Source organism: Accipiter gentilis, chromosome 25, assembly GCF_929443795.1.
Source record: "Accipiter gentilis chromosome 25, bAccGen1.1, whole genome shotgun sequence".
Lineage (NCBI taxonomy): Eukaryota > Metazoa > Chordata > Aves > Accipitriformes > Accipitridae > Astur > Astur gentilis.
This window is the reverse complement of record NC_064904.1, coordinates 14,816,555-14,833,706: the sequence shown is the minus strand read 5'-3', so window position 1 is coordinate 14,833,706 and position 17,152 is coordinate 14,816,555. Positions and strand designations below refer to the sequence as shown.

The 17,152-nt window shown below is 44.2% G+C and overlaps 2 protein-coding genes across 4 annotated transcripts in view; one reads left to right on the top strand and one right to left on the bottom strand.

Moving 5' to 3' along the window:
• Positions 1-17,152, top strand: part of BRF1 (BRF1 RNA polymerase III transcription initiation factor subunit) — a 176,537-nt gene that overhangs the window by 76,729 nt on the left and 82,656 nt on the right. For both annotated transcript variants that reach the window (XM_049828830.1, XM_049828831.1), the window contains 3 exons: positions 3,050-3,122; positions 11,574-11,723; positions 13,338-13,431. In XM_049828830.1, the coding sequence (XP_049684787.1) occupies positions 3,050-3,122; positions 11,574-11,723; positions 13,338-13,431 (317 nt within the window). The remainder of the gene's footprint in view (positions 1-3,049; positions 3,123-11,573; positions 11,724-13,337; positions 13,432-17,152) is intronic.
• BTBD6 (BTB domain containing 6) lies at positions 4,805-8,608 on the bottom strand. 2 transcript variants are annotated; one of them, XM_049828840.1, is made up of 5 exons: positions 8,010-8,608; positions 7,452-7,749; positions 7,127-7,217; positions 6,711-6,829; positions 4,805-6,501 (listed from the first exon to the last, which is right to left on the bottom strand). In XM_049828840.1, the coding sequence occupies exons 2-5, from the start codon at positions 7,658-7,660 to the stop codon at positions 5,469-5,471; spliced, it is 1,452 nt and encodes a 483-aa protein (XP_049684797.1). In that variant the 5' UTR covers positions 7,661-7,749; positions 8,010-8,608; the 3' UTR covers positions 4,805-5,468. The 2 variants fall into 2 exon arrangements, with proteins under 2 accessions (XP_049684797.1, XP_049684796.1); XM_049828839.1 differs by having other exon boundaries at positions 7,452-8,608.

The window sequence follows — 17,152 nt, the reverse complement described above, 5'->3', positions numbered from 1 at the left end:
TTCTAAACTTAATGGAGTGCAAAAAAACATACAAATGATGAGAGTAAAGAAAGACTCTATCTATATGCCTATTATATATCGTATCTCATCTGTCACAGGATCTGTGTGTGTGTGTGCATGAGTAATAGTTGAAATTAGTGACAGCAGCATAAAATTTTAGTGAAAGGGCCTTCTTCCACTAAACCCAGAAGTTCTTAAATATCATGTTTCAGCAGTTCAATGCCATTACAGATTTCTGGGTGAGCTTTATGCCATTTTTAATTTCCCATTTATGAGAAACACCCCAGAACCTGTGAATATCTGGCAACTTTTAAAGATGAGAAGCGTATTGTTTGAGAGGGCCTGAAGTCTCTTTTCCTACTGATTTGCCAGGAAAACTGGAAGTAATTAAATATTCCTGATTCTTTTTGTGACTTACCCTGGCATTAAAAATGTATAAGTTTCATGAAGAAAACAATATAGAGCATGTAATCCACTGTATATTATGCTTTTTTTCTAAATTGATAATAACCAGAAACTGCAAAGAAATGCACTTGTGATCAAAAGAAAGAAATTCCCTGATGTATCATTTCGATTTGAATTTATTATTTTGTGTAAATACACTGCCTACACCTTGAAGTTGGTCATAATACACTGATGATGTGGGTGAAGTGGAAAAGCAGGTTAGGTTTAAGTACATTACTTCTCAAATAGACTATGAATCTGGAGACTTTTAGTTAGGCCAAGGAGAGGAGGATAAACAGTCATTGAGCAATTTTATTATGCATTTGTCTTTGCTTTTAGATTTAATTCTGCACCCGCTTTGATTGTTAGAACTTCACTAAAAACCCCTGCTTCATTATGCTTCTTCATACTTACTTGTTCTTTGATGATTGCATTTATGGAAAGTGCTTGGGAGGAGTCTCTTAGAGTGACACGGTTTGATGAGGACAAACATCAAGTATTTGGATGTTGTGACAAAAAAAAGCCAGAAGGAGAAATACTTGTCTGAATTTGAGGGTGATTTTTTTCCTAGACAAAAATGAAAGAACTAGATGAGTTTGTGAAACCTGTGATGGAAACATCATATGTACTTGGCTCCACTGAAGTAACTTTATTGATTTGTGCAGTGAGATTGTCCTTGCAGAACAAGATCTAAGTGATGAGGTTTAAGATTTATAGTAACTTGGTCGGCCAACTTAGAAGGCTGAAACTACAGCCAAACCCCCATTCTTTATGTTAATAATTTTTAGACAAAAGGTCAAAACAAGCTGTTCCAAGCTTGCAGTGAATCTAGAGCATCTAAAGCCAACTGAAACCCTGCAGATACTTCGCTGTAGTAATGTCTGTTCTGTCTCTGTGGCTCATGGAAAGTCACATGCTCTCAAGCTCCTATATGAATTACCAGATTCAGTAGGTGCTTATTTTTCTGTATAAAATTTGGTGACTTACTTCCTAGGAAATATAATTATTCAAAGGGTATATTTCGTTCACTTCCCTTCCTATAGAATAGTATTTCTATGTTGTCTGGTATTTCAGGAAAAAAAGGACAATAAAATGTAAGACTATACTTTCGTATATTCTAGGCCAGTCCAACCATTGGTCAGACACAACATGGAAGATATTCAACACTTTCCACTAAATATGGAATGAATTACCATCATGTCATGTACACTTGATTGCGCAGTCACTTTCAGGATACATGATCATTCTGAGGATTTCTTTGAAATTCTCATTTTAAAAACCTTTTGAATTTGAGAAAAATTCACATTAAGAACACTGTCACATAAAGAAAAAAATTTAAGAGCTAGGTTAAAATGTGTCAGTATTTTTTTTTCCTGTTTAAATATATATTTTTTTGCTAGCTTGGTAGAAGTATCTGGACACATGGGAGGACAGGTTGCTTTTAAACTAATGTTGGTAAAGCTCTTTTGTGAAACTGAAAGAGAATATACTTAGTAACAGGATTTTTTATTTCCATAGGTCTGTACCATAATCAACAACTCAGTTGTGCAACTGACTGCTTAGTAAACACCTTCACTATCGTGGCATAGGAAAGAGGGGGGCAGTTCTGTTACATGAAAGCAACAGAGTATATATTACCCTAAAAAAAAAAAAAAATCTATTTGTTTGGAGTGTAGGAGGATGGAGTTTTTTATACTAACTTTGACCTTTACATACGCCTTGGGGGAGCAAGGTATTCATGGAGCTTCGTGGGAACATTTGGGGCTGATTGGGAACTGAAGTATATCCTGCCTTTCTTGCTGACCACAAAAACACATCTTAAGATAGTGAAAGAAAACTTCCTCAGACTTTTAAAATACAAATGTAGTTGCCTATGCTATAAATTGCAAATCAGAGCATGAAGAGTAACTTCTCCCCTCAGTTTACATCCTCCTGAGCGTGGCAGTGAAGGAGGGGAGGGGAGCAGGGCTCTGTCCCTGGCTCCTTAGCAGGTTTGGGGTAGTTTAGGGTTCTTCTGAATTTATATTTTTTTAATGTAGGGTGATCTGGGGCAATGTCCAAATAGTAAGAAATGACAAATAACCCTGGGGGCATGTAGCACCCCTCCTTGCTTTGGTGGAAAAGTCTTGGTGTGTGCTTGTGCAATACTTAATTATCCCACTTCACATGATCATACAGAGCTGAAATTTGTACTTACTTGTGAGTATTTGCTCAGGTTTTGTTACATTACAAGATAAATGACACATTATATATACTGATACTATATTAAAGTCTACTTAAGGCTTTAAGATGTTAGGTGACAACTGAAAAATTGTCCCAGTACTGCAGAGCAACACTGAGCCCACTGAAGAGCATGACGAACAACTTTTTTTTTTTTTCAGTATAAACTTAGGCTTTGATTTACACTGCTAATTTGTGGAGCTTTTGACAAGCACCACATATTATTCTGTACCTATGAATATTGCTTGTATTACTTCAATTGAATTTTTTTAAAGCAGGTTGTTTAAGATTTCAAAAGTTGGGGTTTTTTTCCTTGCCATATAAATGTTCTATTAAAAACATTTGTGGTTTAAGATTTAAATAATGGTTTTTCGTCTTTTAATAGGTGAATGTCTACGTGCTGGGAAAAACTTTCCTTCTGTTGGCCAGAGAACTCTGCATAAATGCTCCAGCCATAGGTATTTTTTTTTGAGTTGACTTTTGAGTATTTGGGTGGATTTTCTACATGGTTATTTGACAAGAATATGTATGTATGTGTGTATATATACATAGTATTGTGTGCTAAATACCAAAGTGGTAACTTAAAAATGAAGCTGGAATCAATCCAGGCAGAAGAGCATTGTGCTGAATTGCTGACTATGAGAGCCTGTTCTATGTTTTTGGGAGCTAGATGCTATTTTCTTTTACAAATAGTTTTGTTGCTTTTTCCGAGAGTAGTTTAGGCTATTCTCAGACAATGGGCTGCTGTGTAACAAATTTGTGTGTGTCAACAAACTCGCGCAGGCCTGTCTCACTTCAATTCCACAGAGATGCAACATTTGATAAATATTTGCCAAATTTACTATCTGTCTATCACCTGTAGCTGAGATATTCAGTGCTTGAAATACAAGTGGCTTGATGGAAAATGAGGAGCAACTTTCTCCAAGCACGTGAATACCTTATTAATTAGTAAGTCATCACTGAAATCGTAACAGTGATAGGAAGGTGGGTTTTAACCAGTCAGAAGGGTAAAAAAGCTATTGTCTAGGCTGTAGCTTTTAAGGGAAGGGAATTCATGCCAAATCCAGTTAAAAGAGTGTGTTTATAGAGAGGTCTTGTGACTGTTACCCACCTCTGTGCAGGAGTTTTCTTCTGTATCTTTACCCATTGTCACTCCCACTCTCCTTAATCTGTACCGAGAGAATCAGATGCCTTTGTGTTCAAGAACAACACATGCATGCCCCTTCAGATGTACTCAGCTGGGCACATATCTGCCTTCCTTTGCAGCAAGAGACCAGCAGCTCACATGCTGAGCACCACTGTAACGGCATCCAGATAGTATGTGGCAGTGCACAGCTACCAGCCACCGTGGTGTGCTGGCTTCGTTAGCGTAGCTTGATGTCTGGTAGAAAGTTCTTGTTTTCAATAATTCAGTTGCCTTCTTATTTTTCATTACTTTTTTTTTTTTTTTGAGGTGAGAGAGAACAGACAGAATTTGTATTGCAGCTTAGTTTCAAGGTGAAAATTAATGCAGCTTAGGAAAAGAGAAAGCCCTTTTAATTTAAAGGTAGAGGTACTTTATAAACATCAGAAAAAATCCTGGTTTAGACTGCTGGTTGAGTATTCCTTCCAAGGTCGTTATGAGAAGTGAGATTTATAAAAAAAACAGTTAAGTATTTCTAATTGGCTCATCTGTAATGATTGTCAGACACTTGAGAAAAGCCACCTACTTTTCTCAGAGTGATGAAAGTTAAGGGTACTAGCTCTAAAATGACTGCTGATAGTGGATGGGACTCCATTTTTAGAAAAAAAAAAAAAAATTAGAGGGGGAGGAAAGATCCAGCAGCTTTTGTTTAAGGTGGCTTGTTTCTAATTAGTAATTTTGAGTGAACTTAAAGAACATACTACAAGTATTTCTCTCATGTCTGCTCCTAAATGTGATGATGGGATGTATATATAGATAGTGGCTGCCAGTATTACAGCTCCAGGCTAAATCTGTGATGAAGCCTGTCACTGCATTAAGCTTCATCCGTATGTCTTGACTCTGGCCACTCAAGTGGGGTGCAGTTTGACAGGTGCAAGAGTCAGTGTTGCTGTTTGCTGGGAAGGCTAGAGGTTAACACAGATGATGCGTGTGAAGGGGCATTAGAGGCTTTCAAATATAACCACAGGATGATTTTGATCAACTTTGATGACACTCGTTGTTTGTCTATCTTCAGGTTAGGCAACACACAAAAACCCCTGAGCTTCCACATATGTCAGCTCCCTTTTTCGTGAAGGACAATAAAGGCTGCTGATGGATAGTCTCAGTTACCAGGCAAGGGAACCTTCGTATTTGCAATGATAGCTAACGCCCTGCGTCGATGCACACAGTGAACAGACTACAGTATTATCACCCCTGTTAACTGTGCTATAGATGAATTAACAGACACAAGCCACAAGATCAGCAATGATCAAGTACACAGGATTTAGGGCAAGTAAAAATGTTTTATATTTCACAGATTCGTAAACTGCTCTAGTTTAGAACATTCTGTTTAAGTCAGCTGCAGTCTGCAAGTTAGTTATCTATATACAAAATAAATGCACAGTACGTGCAAAATTTAACATTTTTCTGCTTGTTGCAGTCTTAATAATTAAGTCAAATAGCTTATGAATAAATAAAATAAGATTAAATTCAAGAGCATTCCTTCACTTATTTGTATAGCCTGATGTAGCAGATAGGTAAGTAGCGTAACATTCCATACTGCTGCAAAGTTTGTAGTAAAAGTGAAAAATCCCTTAATGTGCATCATCGCAGTATTGGAATACAATCAAGGTGAAATGCATCATGCATAGAAAATGAGCTCAGGTATTTGTCCTCCTTGTACTCCGGTTCCATTAGTACTGTCCGAGGAGCACTGGAACTGGAAGGTCACTTTCCCGCACTGCACTTCAGTCATTCCCTCTTGCCCAAAGTAACTGAGTTCGTTACCGTCAAGAATAGCACTTACATTGTAAAACGTGTCTTGCTCAACCTGCACAGGGTGTTCAAACCACACAGAGAAAGTGTTACTGGAGCCATCAGAGGTAAACTTTGTCAGATTTTGAGCAAGGACAACTCCTAAGCGCTTCAGTTCGATTTTGACGCTGTATTCAGCTTTGCCACAGCTTGACCCATACAATCCCAGTCCTGCTATAAATATCCGTTTGTCTACGGCAAACTGAATACTGTCACATCGCCCTCTGTACCTCCACTGATTGCTGCGGTACGCAGATGACTGAAACCGATGGCATCGCTGAGGTACGAGTCCTTTTCTTTTTGTCAGTGGAAACTCTAGTTTGGGTTTATTTGCAGCTGTGTACCACAGGAATATGTTGTGAGTTTCCTCAAGGGTGAGGATGTCAGACTGGGCAGCTCCGTTGGCAAACTCTTCCAACGTCATGGTCGGAATCCGCACCAAGTACAAAGCTTTTCCTAATACACTCCTCTTGTTGCGTGGTGTAACCGGCAGCCCTTGCCTTTTGCATTCAGCCTCTGCCCAGTTGAGAACGGCCTCGAAAACTACCACTTCCTTGGTGTTGAGTGCCTCCCGGGTTACAATGATCTCTAGTGTTTGTTGATCTATCTCACAGAAGCCCTCTGACTTCAGTGCCATTTCTGCTTGAGCATCAATCACTTCCCAGCAGCGCTGCGTCAGCTCTGGCTCCTCGAAGAGCCTGCTCTGAGACAGCAGGACACAAGCGTTCTTCGCTTCTAAACTGGTCTCCAGAAAATTGACGCAAGCCTTTGCTAGGGCCGGCACGATGTACTTCTTGGCAGCATACAGAGTCGCCAGAACTGTATCAGCTTCCAGGTCTATTTCGTCACTATACATGTATCTAGATGGGGGGGGGGGGGGGGAAATACAGGCCGTGAAAGACTGATCTACAGTCATCTTTGCTGGCAGAGAATTTGACATTCAGTATTTGTCAGAACATGAAGCAGACAGTAATAAGTGCGTATTGCACAATACCAATTAGGAGATGTATATTTTATAAGCTACTTTGATTCTGTCCACCTAATTAGCAGACTTGTAGTGGCCACTTACTTTAATAGGATTAGAAAGGCTGCAGGTTCCACATCTGGTATATGGATTTCAGATTTGACCTCTGCGAGATCGCCATAAAACATAGCATAGAAGACAGAGCTACCAACTGCCAAAACATACTGGAAAATAAAGAGAGAGAGAAGCCTCAGTAATACGTATCGGTAATGGCTGAGTGTGCTGGCTTTTGATAAGAGCTACACTTAGGGAAAGTTAAAAGCTGCAGTGGAGGCAAAAGACTGCCTTGGACTGTTCCCTGTAATTGCACTGTATGTGAACTACTTCTGGGATTAGACGAGAGCCGTAATTGGGGGGGGGGGGGGGGGGGGGAGGAGGAGAGAGGGCAACCTAGTCGGAAGGCAAGGGAAGAGGGCGATACGCACAGCAGTATTAAAAAGCCAAAAATGATCTGCACAAACCTTATGGGCAGGAACTTTCTTGGATGCCCCTGGCGGGCCCACGATGAAGTGAACGTCAGCCATGAGTTCGTTATTGAACATCAGCGCGTTCCTGCAAGCGAGGGGACGGGGACGGGGTTTGGGGAGAAGCCCCGTTAGCCACGGGCAGCCCCTCCCTCACCTGCTGCCCCAGCCCCGCCGGCACGCAGCCCCCCCGAGCCTCCCGCCGGCGTCCCCCGTGGGTCCGTCCCAGCCCTCACGCCTGGCCCCGGCGCAGGTGCCACGGGGCCGGGCACCGCTCCCACCCACCCTCCCGGGGAGGGTCCGGCGGGGCCTGGGCCCTTACCTCTCCCGCAGCGTGGGATGGAAGGACTGCCAGTTGGCGCTCTCCAAGTTGTTGTTGTTGAGGTTTTGGAGCTGGGGCGGCGGGGGCGGCTGGGCGCTCTGCTGGAGCTGCAGGGCGTTCTTCTTGCTGTTGGCAGCGGTGGCGGCGGCGGCGGCGTTACTGTTTGCGATGTTGGTGTTGGTGCTGGCAGGGTAAAGTTCTGCAGCCATCTTCTTCTTCAGGGACAGGGGCACTATCTCATAGCATCCTGGCACCTTGGCGTTTGACCTCACGCTCTTTTTGGACTTCTTTAAGGTCTCTGGAAGCAGAAGAAAAAAAGTCAAACACTTCATGATCCTGCCATTGAGGCAACCATGGGGCAGTGGCATGAGCAAGAGAACTAACAAATCCCAAATGCGAGTCCCACTAGCTCGGTATTTTGTACGCTTCTAGATGCAGGGCGGCTTTTGGTGTGGGTTTTTTTTTTTTGGTGTGTGTGCACGCTCTTTGGTTACAAGCCCGACGCACCTTTCCGGGGGGAAAGGGATGCTGCTGTATCGGATCGGTGCCAGCGCTCACCTTGGCTCGAAGGGGGGGTCCCAGCCTCCACGGCACTGCCACGGTTGCAGTGGGGAACCCGAGCGGGGCTGGCAGGCAGTTCCTTCCCCCAAGGAAAGAGCAGAGAAAAATAATAATAAAAAAAAAATAAGCCAAAAAAAAAAAAAAAAAAGCCAAGCCACAATCCAGCAACAAAACCCCACAAATCCAGCCGAGGCGGTGGGTCAGGAGCGAGAGTCAATCCACAAATCCTCCGAGTGCAGCAGCCCGGCGAGGGTGAAGCGCAGCCAGCCGCCCGATCCCCGCTGCCAGCGACCGCGCTCCGCTCCGTCCTTCCCCGACCGGCGGGGGCACAATCCGCGGCGGCCGCAACCGGGCCGGGCCGAGGCGAGGCGAGGCGGCGGCTCTCTGCAGTCCCGTTCCCGGGGCGGCCCCGCTGCCCTCCGCTCGCACCAACTTTTCTCCTTTCCCCGCGGCGGCGGCCGCCGCCGCCACACGGCGCTGCTCCTCCGCGATACCTCCCGCCCGCGTCGGGGGCGTTGCTGGCCGCGGGGCGCCCCGGCTCCTCCGCGGCGGGCGGGCGGGCGGCGCTGCCCTCGGCGCTCCCCTCACAGCAGCGGCGGCGGGATGCGGCTCGGCGCGGCTCTGCCGGGCCCTGCCTCCGCCTCCCGCCCTAATAGGCAGCCGCCGCGCCGCGCGTCACGGCCTCCCGCGCCAATAGGGAACGCCGGGGCGCGGCCGGGGAGAACCGCCCCCCCCTCCTCAGCGCCCGGCTGTGGTGTCAGTCTTCCGCGGTGTGCTCCGCCCCTCGCCGCGCCCGCCCGGGGGCGCTGCGCCTCGCGGCGGCGGGCACCGGCACGGGGCGGGGGGACGTGCGCAGCGCCGAGCGCCGCTGAGCCCGGCCCGGCCGGCAGCGGGAGCGGAGCGGGGCGAGCGGCCCCGGGCGCCCACCGCCTTTCCCGGCCGGCCCGGGCGGGGGCGCCGCAGCGCCGCGCACCGTCCCCCGCCGCCGCGGAGCTCCGCGGGGGGAAGCCGGGCCGCCGCGCTGCACCGCCGGGGTCGGCGCCTGGGGCGGCTGCGGGCGCTGGGGGCACGGCGGGGGCGGAATTGGTTGAAGTCAGGGAAAGTCGCAGGGAGGTGGGTTTTTTTGCGTCCCCCTGGGGTTTTTTTCGCAGCCCCCAAGCCGCCGCCGCGCCTCGGTTGTGCGGGCCCTCCCGGCCCCGGCCCCCGCCCGCCTTCCGCGGGTGTTTCGGCGGGGACTGACCCCCCCCCACACACCCCTCGGCCGCCCCCCGTCCCCCCCGTGCCCGTTCCTGTTCCCCTGGGGGTGGGCTGGCAGCGGGGCACGGCACCGGGTCCTCTCCTCGGGCCTGCCGTCCCGGTGTGGATGTTCTGGTGGGCAAGTCACTCTTTTAAACAGTTTTCCAAGAATTTTTTCTATATTCTCGTTAATGACTACGTGGTGTCGGGTGTTCTTCCAAAAGTCCGAGTCGTGAGTGGGCTAGGGAGAGAAGGGAAAGGCTTCAGAAAAACAGACGCTCCCTTCTTAAAAACTAAAATAAAGTTTTTCTTCGATCTGCTTCACAGCCCCCGCAGTCGCCGTTCAGGAAAACCGACGGGTTTTGCCCCACTCGAATTTGCTCGCTCCTGTGCAAGGGTTTCAGTCCCAGGTGTCTCCCTGAAGGCAAAGGGGACTCGGTGCAAGGAAGCAACCTGTTTGGGGTTTACAGCTTCTCAAAATCACTATGCTGGTTTTTAAATGTTGGCATCCATGCAGGACATGTCTATGCTAACCTTGGCCCTGCATTTAATTTATATATTGGTAGTATTACTTTCTAGCCATTTATGGCCTCTTTGAGGCTTTTCGCTTAAAACCCACCGGTGTATTCATTTTCTGGCTGTTTGGTAGCTTCAGAATTTAAATTAACGACGTGCAATGTTTTGTCAAATGACCTGTGGGCATGAATGCCAGCAGAAATGTCTGAACAGCTACAATGCGAATGTGTAAATGCTTCCGAAACTGGGCTGAGAAGAAAAAGCTGTGAATTGCCTTGCTCTGCTCCGCTCCAGTGGCCAGAGGAGCTGAACTTGGGCCCTCTCCAGATAAGAAGAGATGGAAAAGCAAACCGGGCATTTCTTTGTAACATCACACACGTTTCTGTAGTGCAAAGAGGAAAGTTTAAATGTCTGTTGAATCCCAGGCTATCACTTGTGAGAAGGTTTTTTTGTTGTTGTTGTGTTTTGGAATTGGTCATTTCTGTTGAGTACAGTTCTATAAAATCATACTTGGAAACGCAGCACAACTGCCCAGAAGAGTCACGGGGATCAGTTAATCTTCCCTAAACCTTTGATTTTTAGCGTCATGTTTAGGAGGTGACTGCGCTCTGGCATTTCTTCAGTTTTGACGGAGACGTCTTTGGAAGTTTTTGCTTGATAAATGCTTTCATTTAAATGCTTCTGCAGGGCTGACAGGCGTAATCACCTACAGTGTGATCTCGGTAATTATGGATAGCAACAGGGCATCATTGTTAGAACTTGGTGCTAAATGAAACTGCTTTGATTAATTGTAAATCTGTAAGATTGTTCCAGTGTTTCGAGCTGAATTTTCATCTTTATCAGTTTAAGTGCCCACATAGGGGATCAGCTAAGGAAATTGAGTTGAGACTAATAGTTAACAATTTACCATACATCATGGATTTCTGGTCCAGTGATAAAAGGCTGGCAGGAAATGAGAAATTGATACCTCAAATAAGAGTAAACATGTGTTAAGTGTAGCTTTTACAAGATGGTTTGATAAATTATAAATTGGTTTAGGAAAAGCACAACGCGTACTGACATATTTCGGTTAGTTTGAAGCTGATAACACCAACACTTGAAATAAGTTTATACATCTGAAGGCAGATCCGTGGCTGATCTAAATTGTCATAGCACTGTTGACGTTAATTAGGTTCCAGCAATTTATGCCGATGGAGAGTATGTCTTAGGATCTGTAATAAACAGTGTTCTGTCTTGTTGGAATACGAGTCTGAGAAGGAGCTGGAATTAACTTTGAAGGTGTAAGTAGACTTTTGTTAGGGACCTGGGATTTTAAGCAAACAAATTTCTTTCAAAGCTTAGTTTGTAGTTAGGTGTGAGATGACACATGCAAGTTAACTTATATGTTACTTTGCAAGAGATGTTAAAAGTTTTGGGTCTAAGTTATGTCCTCATTTTACAAAAGCGTTGTATGTTATGTCCTCATTCTGCAAAAGCCTTGTGCATAATTTCACCGATAGCTGTAACACTGCTCACGTGTCGGAGTCAGCATGTGCAGCCTTCGACCCTGAAAAGCATGTAAGAAAAACTTCGTGCAGTGCTTTAAAGGTCTCTTGTCTCTAAAGCAAGAAAGGATTTTGTTTTAGCTTAACTAAAAAGGTGCTTCTAAAGCCTAGTGATCAGAGGATCTGGCCCAGCAGCACAGTCCATGTTGTTTGCCGAGACATGGACCAAGCCAACGGTGACAGCCCCGCAGTACTGCTGCTCAAGTACTGCGTTTCCTAAATCAAAGGTTAGGATTAGAAATGATTGTATTACTTTCTGTTGCAGATCCGTGTTTATATATTCCTCGTTTTGCACACATGCTTGAGTTTGGGGATAAGAACCACGAGGTGTCCATGACGGCTCTGAGGCTGTTGCAGAGAATGAAGCGGGACTGGATGCACACCGGCCGCCGGCCTTCGGGGCTCTGCGGAGCAGGTATGTCAGACACTGGGTGTACCGCTTCCCCCGCGGGGGGTTGGACGGGAGAGTCTGGGAGTTGGGAACAGATGAGGACTTTCTCATTTCCTGGGGGATGCCGTGTTCTCTGGGTTTCGTGCTGTCAGGCACCTACAGATTATATAGGTCTTCACAGAAATAGTTTCTGAAACTCAAACTTCATTTTTGCCCTTGCTCCTACATTACTTGCTTAGATCCTTTGTATCTTACTTTTTGGATTTTTTAACCTCCTTTCTGGTGCTCTTCTCGCCCACACTCTCTGCAAGCTCTAGCTGCTAAAAGGTTTTTTTGTCAGCTAAAATGACACCATTAGTGCAAGCGCTTTGATTTGTGTCTTTACACAGTGTCTTATGCAAGAAATGCCCTGTTTGACCTGTTCTGTGAAATTATTTTCCTCTCCTTCTTCATCTTTTTCAAGATCCATTGCTGTCATGATGCTTACAAAAAACCTACCGGTTTGGGAGGGCTAGGTTGAAAGGTAGTCAGTACCAGCCAGTGAGGTCAGAGTAATGAAGAGTGTAGATAGTCACAGAGTTCATGTATGCGCTTTATTTTATTTAAAAGATCTTACATGTGCATGCTGGAATGAGAAATAGCGCTCAAACCTTAGGGAACCCAGGCCTATGCAAACTTCTTGAAATTTCTAGCCTCTTTGTTAATAGTACTTGCTTATTGCACCTCGCTAAAAATTTGAGTACAGACTCTGGGAGACCAGCCTGGTCTTTGATTCACTACATAGACTATATCCACACGAGGAAGTCATTTGATTCAACAGACATGGATCAATAGATTGAAGCAGGTGGTGCTGAGTGCCCTACATCCATCCACGCAATATGCAGTTGATGTGGTGTACTGTGGACTGGGTTTAGTTTGGTTCCCTGGCCTAAATGTCTGTGTCACGCGTTGTTTGAAGGACCAGCTGTTAGTTCAACCCCTGATATTCCCATTAGGAACTGGAGCACTTTAAACGTACACCTGAAGTGGAGCTCTGGTTTGGTTTCCTCTGAAAGGAAGCATTTTTGCATGCTTAAAACTGTTCTGCGCACTGAGCCACTGCACCATGAGTGGGCGTGATGCTTCAAAACGGAGCTAGTGCTCTGACTCAACACACTAATGTAAATGCAGCCAGTACTAGTTATCTAGCTGCATAGAGGGTCTTGCAGGAGAGCGTTGGGGCACTAGCAAGACAGTGATAGTGGTGACAGCGGTGAGGATAACAGCTTAAGCAGATTCAGCGTTTCGCTGGAGACCTTTTTATTCAGGACTAGTAAATTCTGCCAAAAAAGATGATAACTTTGAAAATACATGATCAATGAGATGTTCTTGTGCTGTATTTTAAGTAGCTGACCATGGTTTCCCAGATATTAAAGCATAGGATTTTTCAGGGTGCAATTTGCAATCAGCTTTATTGGCTAGGAAGCAAAGTTTCTAAAGTCAAGTTAATTACCTGTATCCAGGGATGCAGCTGAGCTCAAGCATTTACAGGTCTTTAGCTGAAGGCAGGGACAAAGAAAGGGTATAGTTATCCGTTTTCTGCTTTTCTTTGGGAAATTTTCCTCTTTTTGACATTGACTTTCCCTGCTTATTCTCTAGCTCTGCTAGTGGCAGCAAGAATGCATGATTTCCGACGTACTGTTAAAGAGGTCATCAGGGTGGTCAAGGTTTGTGAGTCTACATTAAGGAAAAGGTCAGTGCAGTCTTACTGCTTTTATCTTTCATTTACAATACTGAAAAGTGGTGTAGTCTAAAATGAATGTATATCGGAGAAAACCAGGTTCTTTTCCTTTTCAGAAGTGCCAAGAATAAAATAAGTACAACATGTTTTAGCGGGTCATTTTTAAGTACTAACACCTGCCTCTTATGTAAGGCCTCACATGCTTAGCAGAGATGGTAAGGAGCACTGTGCCCGTTTAACAGGTGAAGAGTTGAAGGCAAAAAACCGTTGTGTCAGAAATGTTAACAGTGTTGTCATGTCCTCAGAAGAAATAATTGATTGATTCTCAAAGCTGAGGGCATACTGTGGCTTTTTTTTTTCATTAATCTAGAATACAGTGCTGAAAAGTCTCGTCCTTTAGCTGTTATTGAACAGAGCTTTTCAAAATATTTTGCTGAAATGTTCATTTTTGATAGTGTTGCACGGCTAATAAATAGAAGACATCTCAGTGAGTCTAATGGTAAGTTCACTGGAGGGGTCCGAAGTGGAATTATCAGCAGAATGTGAGCCTGAAAGTGGGAATTTCCCAAGTACTTTTGACATGTTTGGGTTTTTTTAAAGATCTAGTAGTATTTTCCATATTTTGATGAAGTAAGCAGTCACCCTGTTTCCCTCATTTTAGTTTTGAAAAGTTGTAACATTTTCTTTCCCATAGGTTCAGTAAAAAAATGACCTAACTGTGAAATACCATGCTTTCTGTTGCCCCCAGTTGGAAATTTTTGTACCACCAATATATTCTGAAGTTTGTTCCACCAAGGTCTGTCTTTAGAAAGCTCCCCTGGCGTGTCTCTTTCTCTCCATCTCACTGACACCAGCTTAAGCACATCCAGCCGAGTCTAATACTTGTTAATAATGCTCACTTCTTAATTGTGAAAAATATTTTTGCCCCAGATCTTCATTTGTGGAGCAGGAGTGATGCTATTTCCCTACCATGCGTGTGTGGTATAGGGATAAATTTAAAACGTTTGAAGTGCTTCAAGGTACTACAACTATAAGGATGGAGCAGTACAAATGCCACTTTTTTTAATCTGGTCAACAGGCCATGTGTTTTAGTATGTGTTTTGTATGATTAATGATATATGCCCCCACAATCTACTTCAAGATGCTTTGGTTAAATAGTTAAAGAGTTTGTTCTTACTAAGAAAGTAAGCATAATAAATTAGAGTTGGAAGGAAAATTAATTTGAGCAATTGTTTCAAGCGAAGAAATCTTACTTCAAAATTCATGCTTTGAAATGTTTACTCAAGTCACACACATCAACTAAAATGACAGCGTTATTTACTTTGACAGGGTAAATGTGACAGCTGAATTATTTTCAGGCAGCTATAATTACAACTATTTATCATGAATCTATAAATTTGATTGATGTTTTTCAAATAAGAGCATGTTATATAGTATTTAACGAAGACAAATAAAAAAAATACCTTTGAATAACTCTTTCTGCACTCCATTTTTTTCCCTCTTCCTTCAAGAATTCCTCTCAAAATGCCATCAAGTAGAAGTTGTCTAAATTAACAAGAACTTGTTTCACGTTCTTAAAAATTTCTTTGCTTCTCAGTTTGATGTACAGTTTTATTTCAATTATTGCTATAGTTACTCTGGGTTGTGACGAGCTGTTGCTGCTCTGTGCGTTGTGAAGGTGTTGAGTGCGGTTGGGTGAGCCCTCATTGATGGGTGGCATTGGATGCTGCGCTCACTGGTGATGGCTTTGTCCTGACAGCTCTTGAAGTGAAACCAAACAGGAGTCCAGGCAAAGCTGAAACTTCCAGCCTGCAGGTCGCTGTACGGTTTGATTTAGCTCCCAGTTGGCTACATGGCTCCTGGGGAAGCACAGACCATTGGAAGCTGAATTTGCTTTTGGTGCCGATGGACTTCCGTGGCAGAAATCTGCAAGGGAAGGGACGGCACCGACACGAGGTGCCTCGTGGAGGCAGCCCGGCAGCCTGGGGGGGACGGGGCTGTGTTGATCAGTGGCTTGGCTGAGGATGCGGGAGTGACGCTTTTTAAGAAAGCCCTGCTTGGCTTCCAGTTTTGGGAAGGCCCTCAGCAAAGGGTGGCAGCCCTTCCCTAAGAAGGGCACTATTTCTGATCCTTTGCAATGCAGCTGATGGGGCTGTGTAAGAGGGGATTAGTTCACCCTCTTGTCCATCAGGTGGAGGAGAGCACCAAGCCCTGGGTGCCTGTGGTCTATCGCCTCTTGCGCTGCTGCGTACCGGAGGAGTAGCTCTCAGGAGGAGGTTCACAAAAATGTGACGTACCTTCAGGTCATAAAAATGAATGACCTGATCATCAAGGGAGTCTGTTTAGGAAGGAAAATTGACCAAGCATGGTGCGTGGACCCTGTCACTCATCCCTGAATCAAGAGTTCTTAATTTAGCCATCTGTTTGGTTAAAAATCAGTGTGTGTTTATTTTTAATATGCGTGGGGTTTTGGTAGGATCTTGGCAAGAGAACTTTGTAGTTACTTCACAGGGCCTTCTAGCTTTGTGTTTTGAAGCACACAATTAAAATGTAAAGCTTGTTGCTGTTGTTGAAAGTGAATGTATTAAATATTAATAAATGCACTGATAATTCTATCTCATTTCCAGTCTAATTGAAATGATATTAACTTATATATCACTTTATATATTCAAAGTACTGTACAAATATTAACTAATTAGTCAAATTGTTATTTTCTGTGTAATCATCTGTGGAGATAGCAGAAATTAACTTTTAATAAACCCAAGCCTTTTATTTCATTTAATCCTCACATTTGTGCCTGTGTTCAATGCACCTGTCTTTGCTGCTGCCTTTTTAACCTTTACATACTCTGCCCCCTCATCTGTTTATTCACCTATTGCATATTTTCTCTGCATACTAAATTCTGTCTTATCTGCAGTGAGAATAATTTTTGTGATATTTGTTCATTGTGCATTATATAATACTGTGTGGCCCTTATGCCCGTTTGAAGATCTTAGGCACTTCTTCAATAGAAATAAAAAAACCTCCGCTTATCTTTGTTAACACTTGCATTTTACTTCCTTGGCTTACTCTCTTTATCTTTAAATTGAGCTGCTTTTTACATAAAAAATATTTCTTCTCAGTTCCATAAAGTACTATCTGTTAAAAACCCTATTTGTGATGAACTTCAGAAGAAGTAAAGCTTCATTTAGAAGGAATTGGAATGAAAGACCAGAATGGGTTTAAAGGGCTCGTTTTTGAGGTGGATGTTTTTCCTCACAACAAAATAGTGTTTTGGGGGAAAACAAGAATTGTTACAAAGGAACTCCATTTACCAGTTGGAGATGCTGCAGGGACTTTCATAAATGGGGTCCTTTGCTCGTATCCTGGGGACCCAGCTACAGCTCTTTCAATGACTGCGTTGGTAATTTTCTGGAAAAATTAAAGATTCATGCATAGAGATAAATGTATTGCAAATGTATCACAGCTTTTCTTATTTTCATTTCTTCAATATATCGCTCACATAAACTTCATGTCCAAGCTCCCAGTGCAGTCTCAAGCCGGGTGGATGTCTGTGAGAGCGGGCAAAGTGAGGAGCAAGTCAACAGGAGTCCAGAGCGGGGATGGGACGAGAGGTAACGGGGACATGCGTAGCTGTGAGGTGGCTGTGAGGTTACGTTTTCCAAAATACCAAAGCCGTATCAAGGCTAGGACTGAAGGGAAAGGCGTGAAGAAGTCTGTGTTTGGCTGCGAT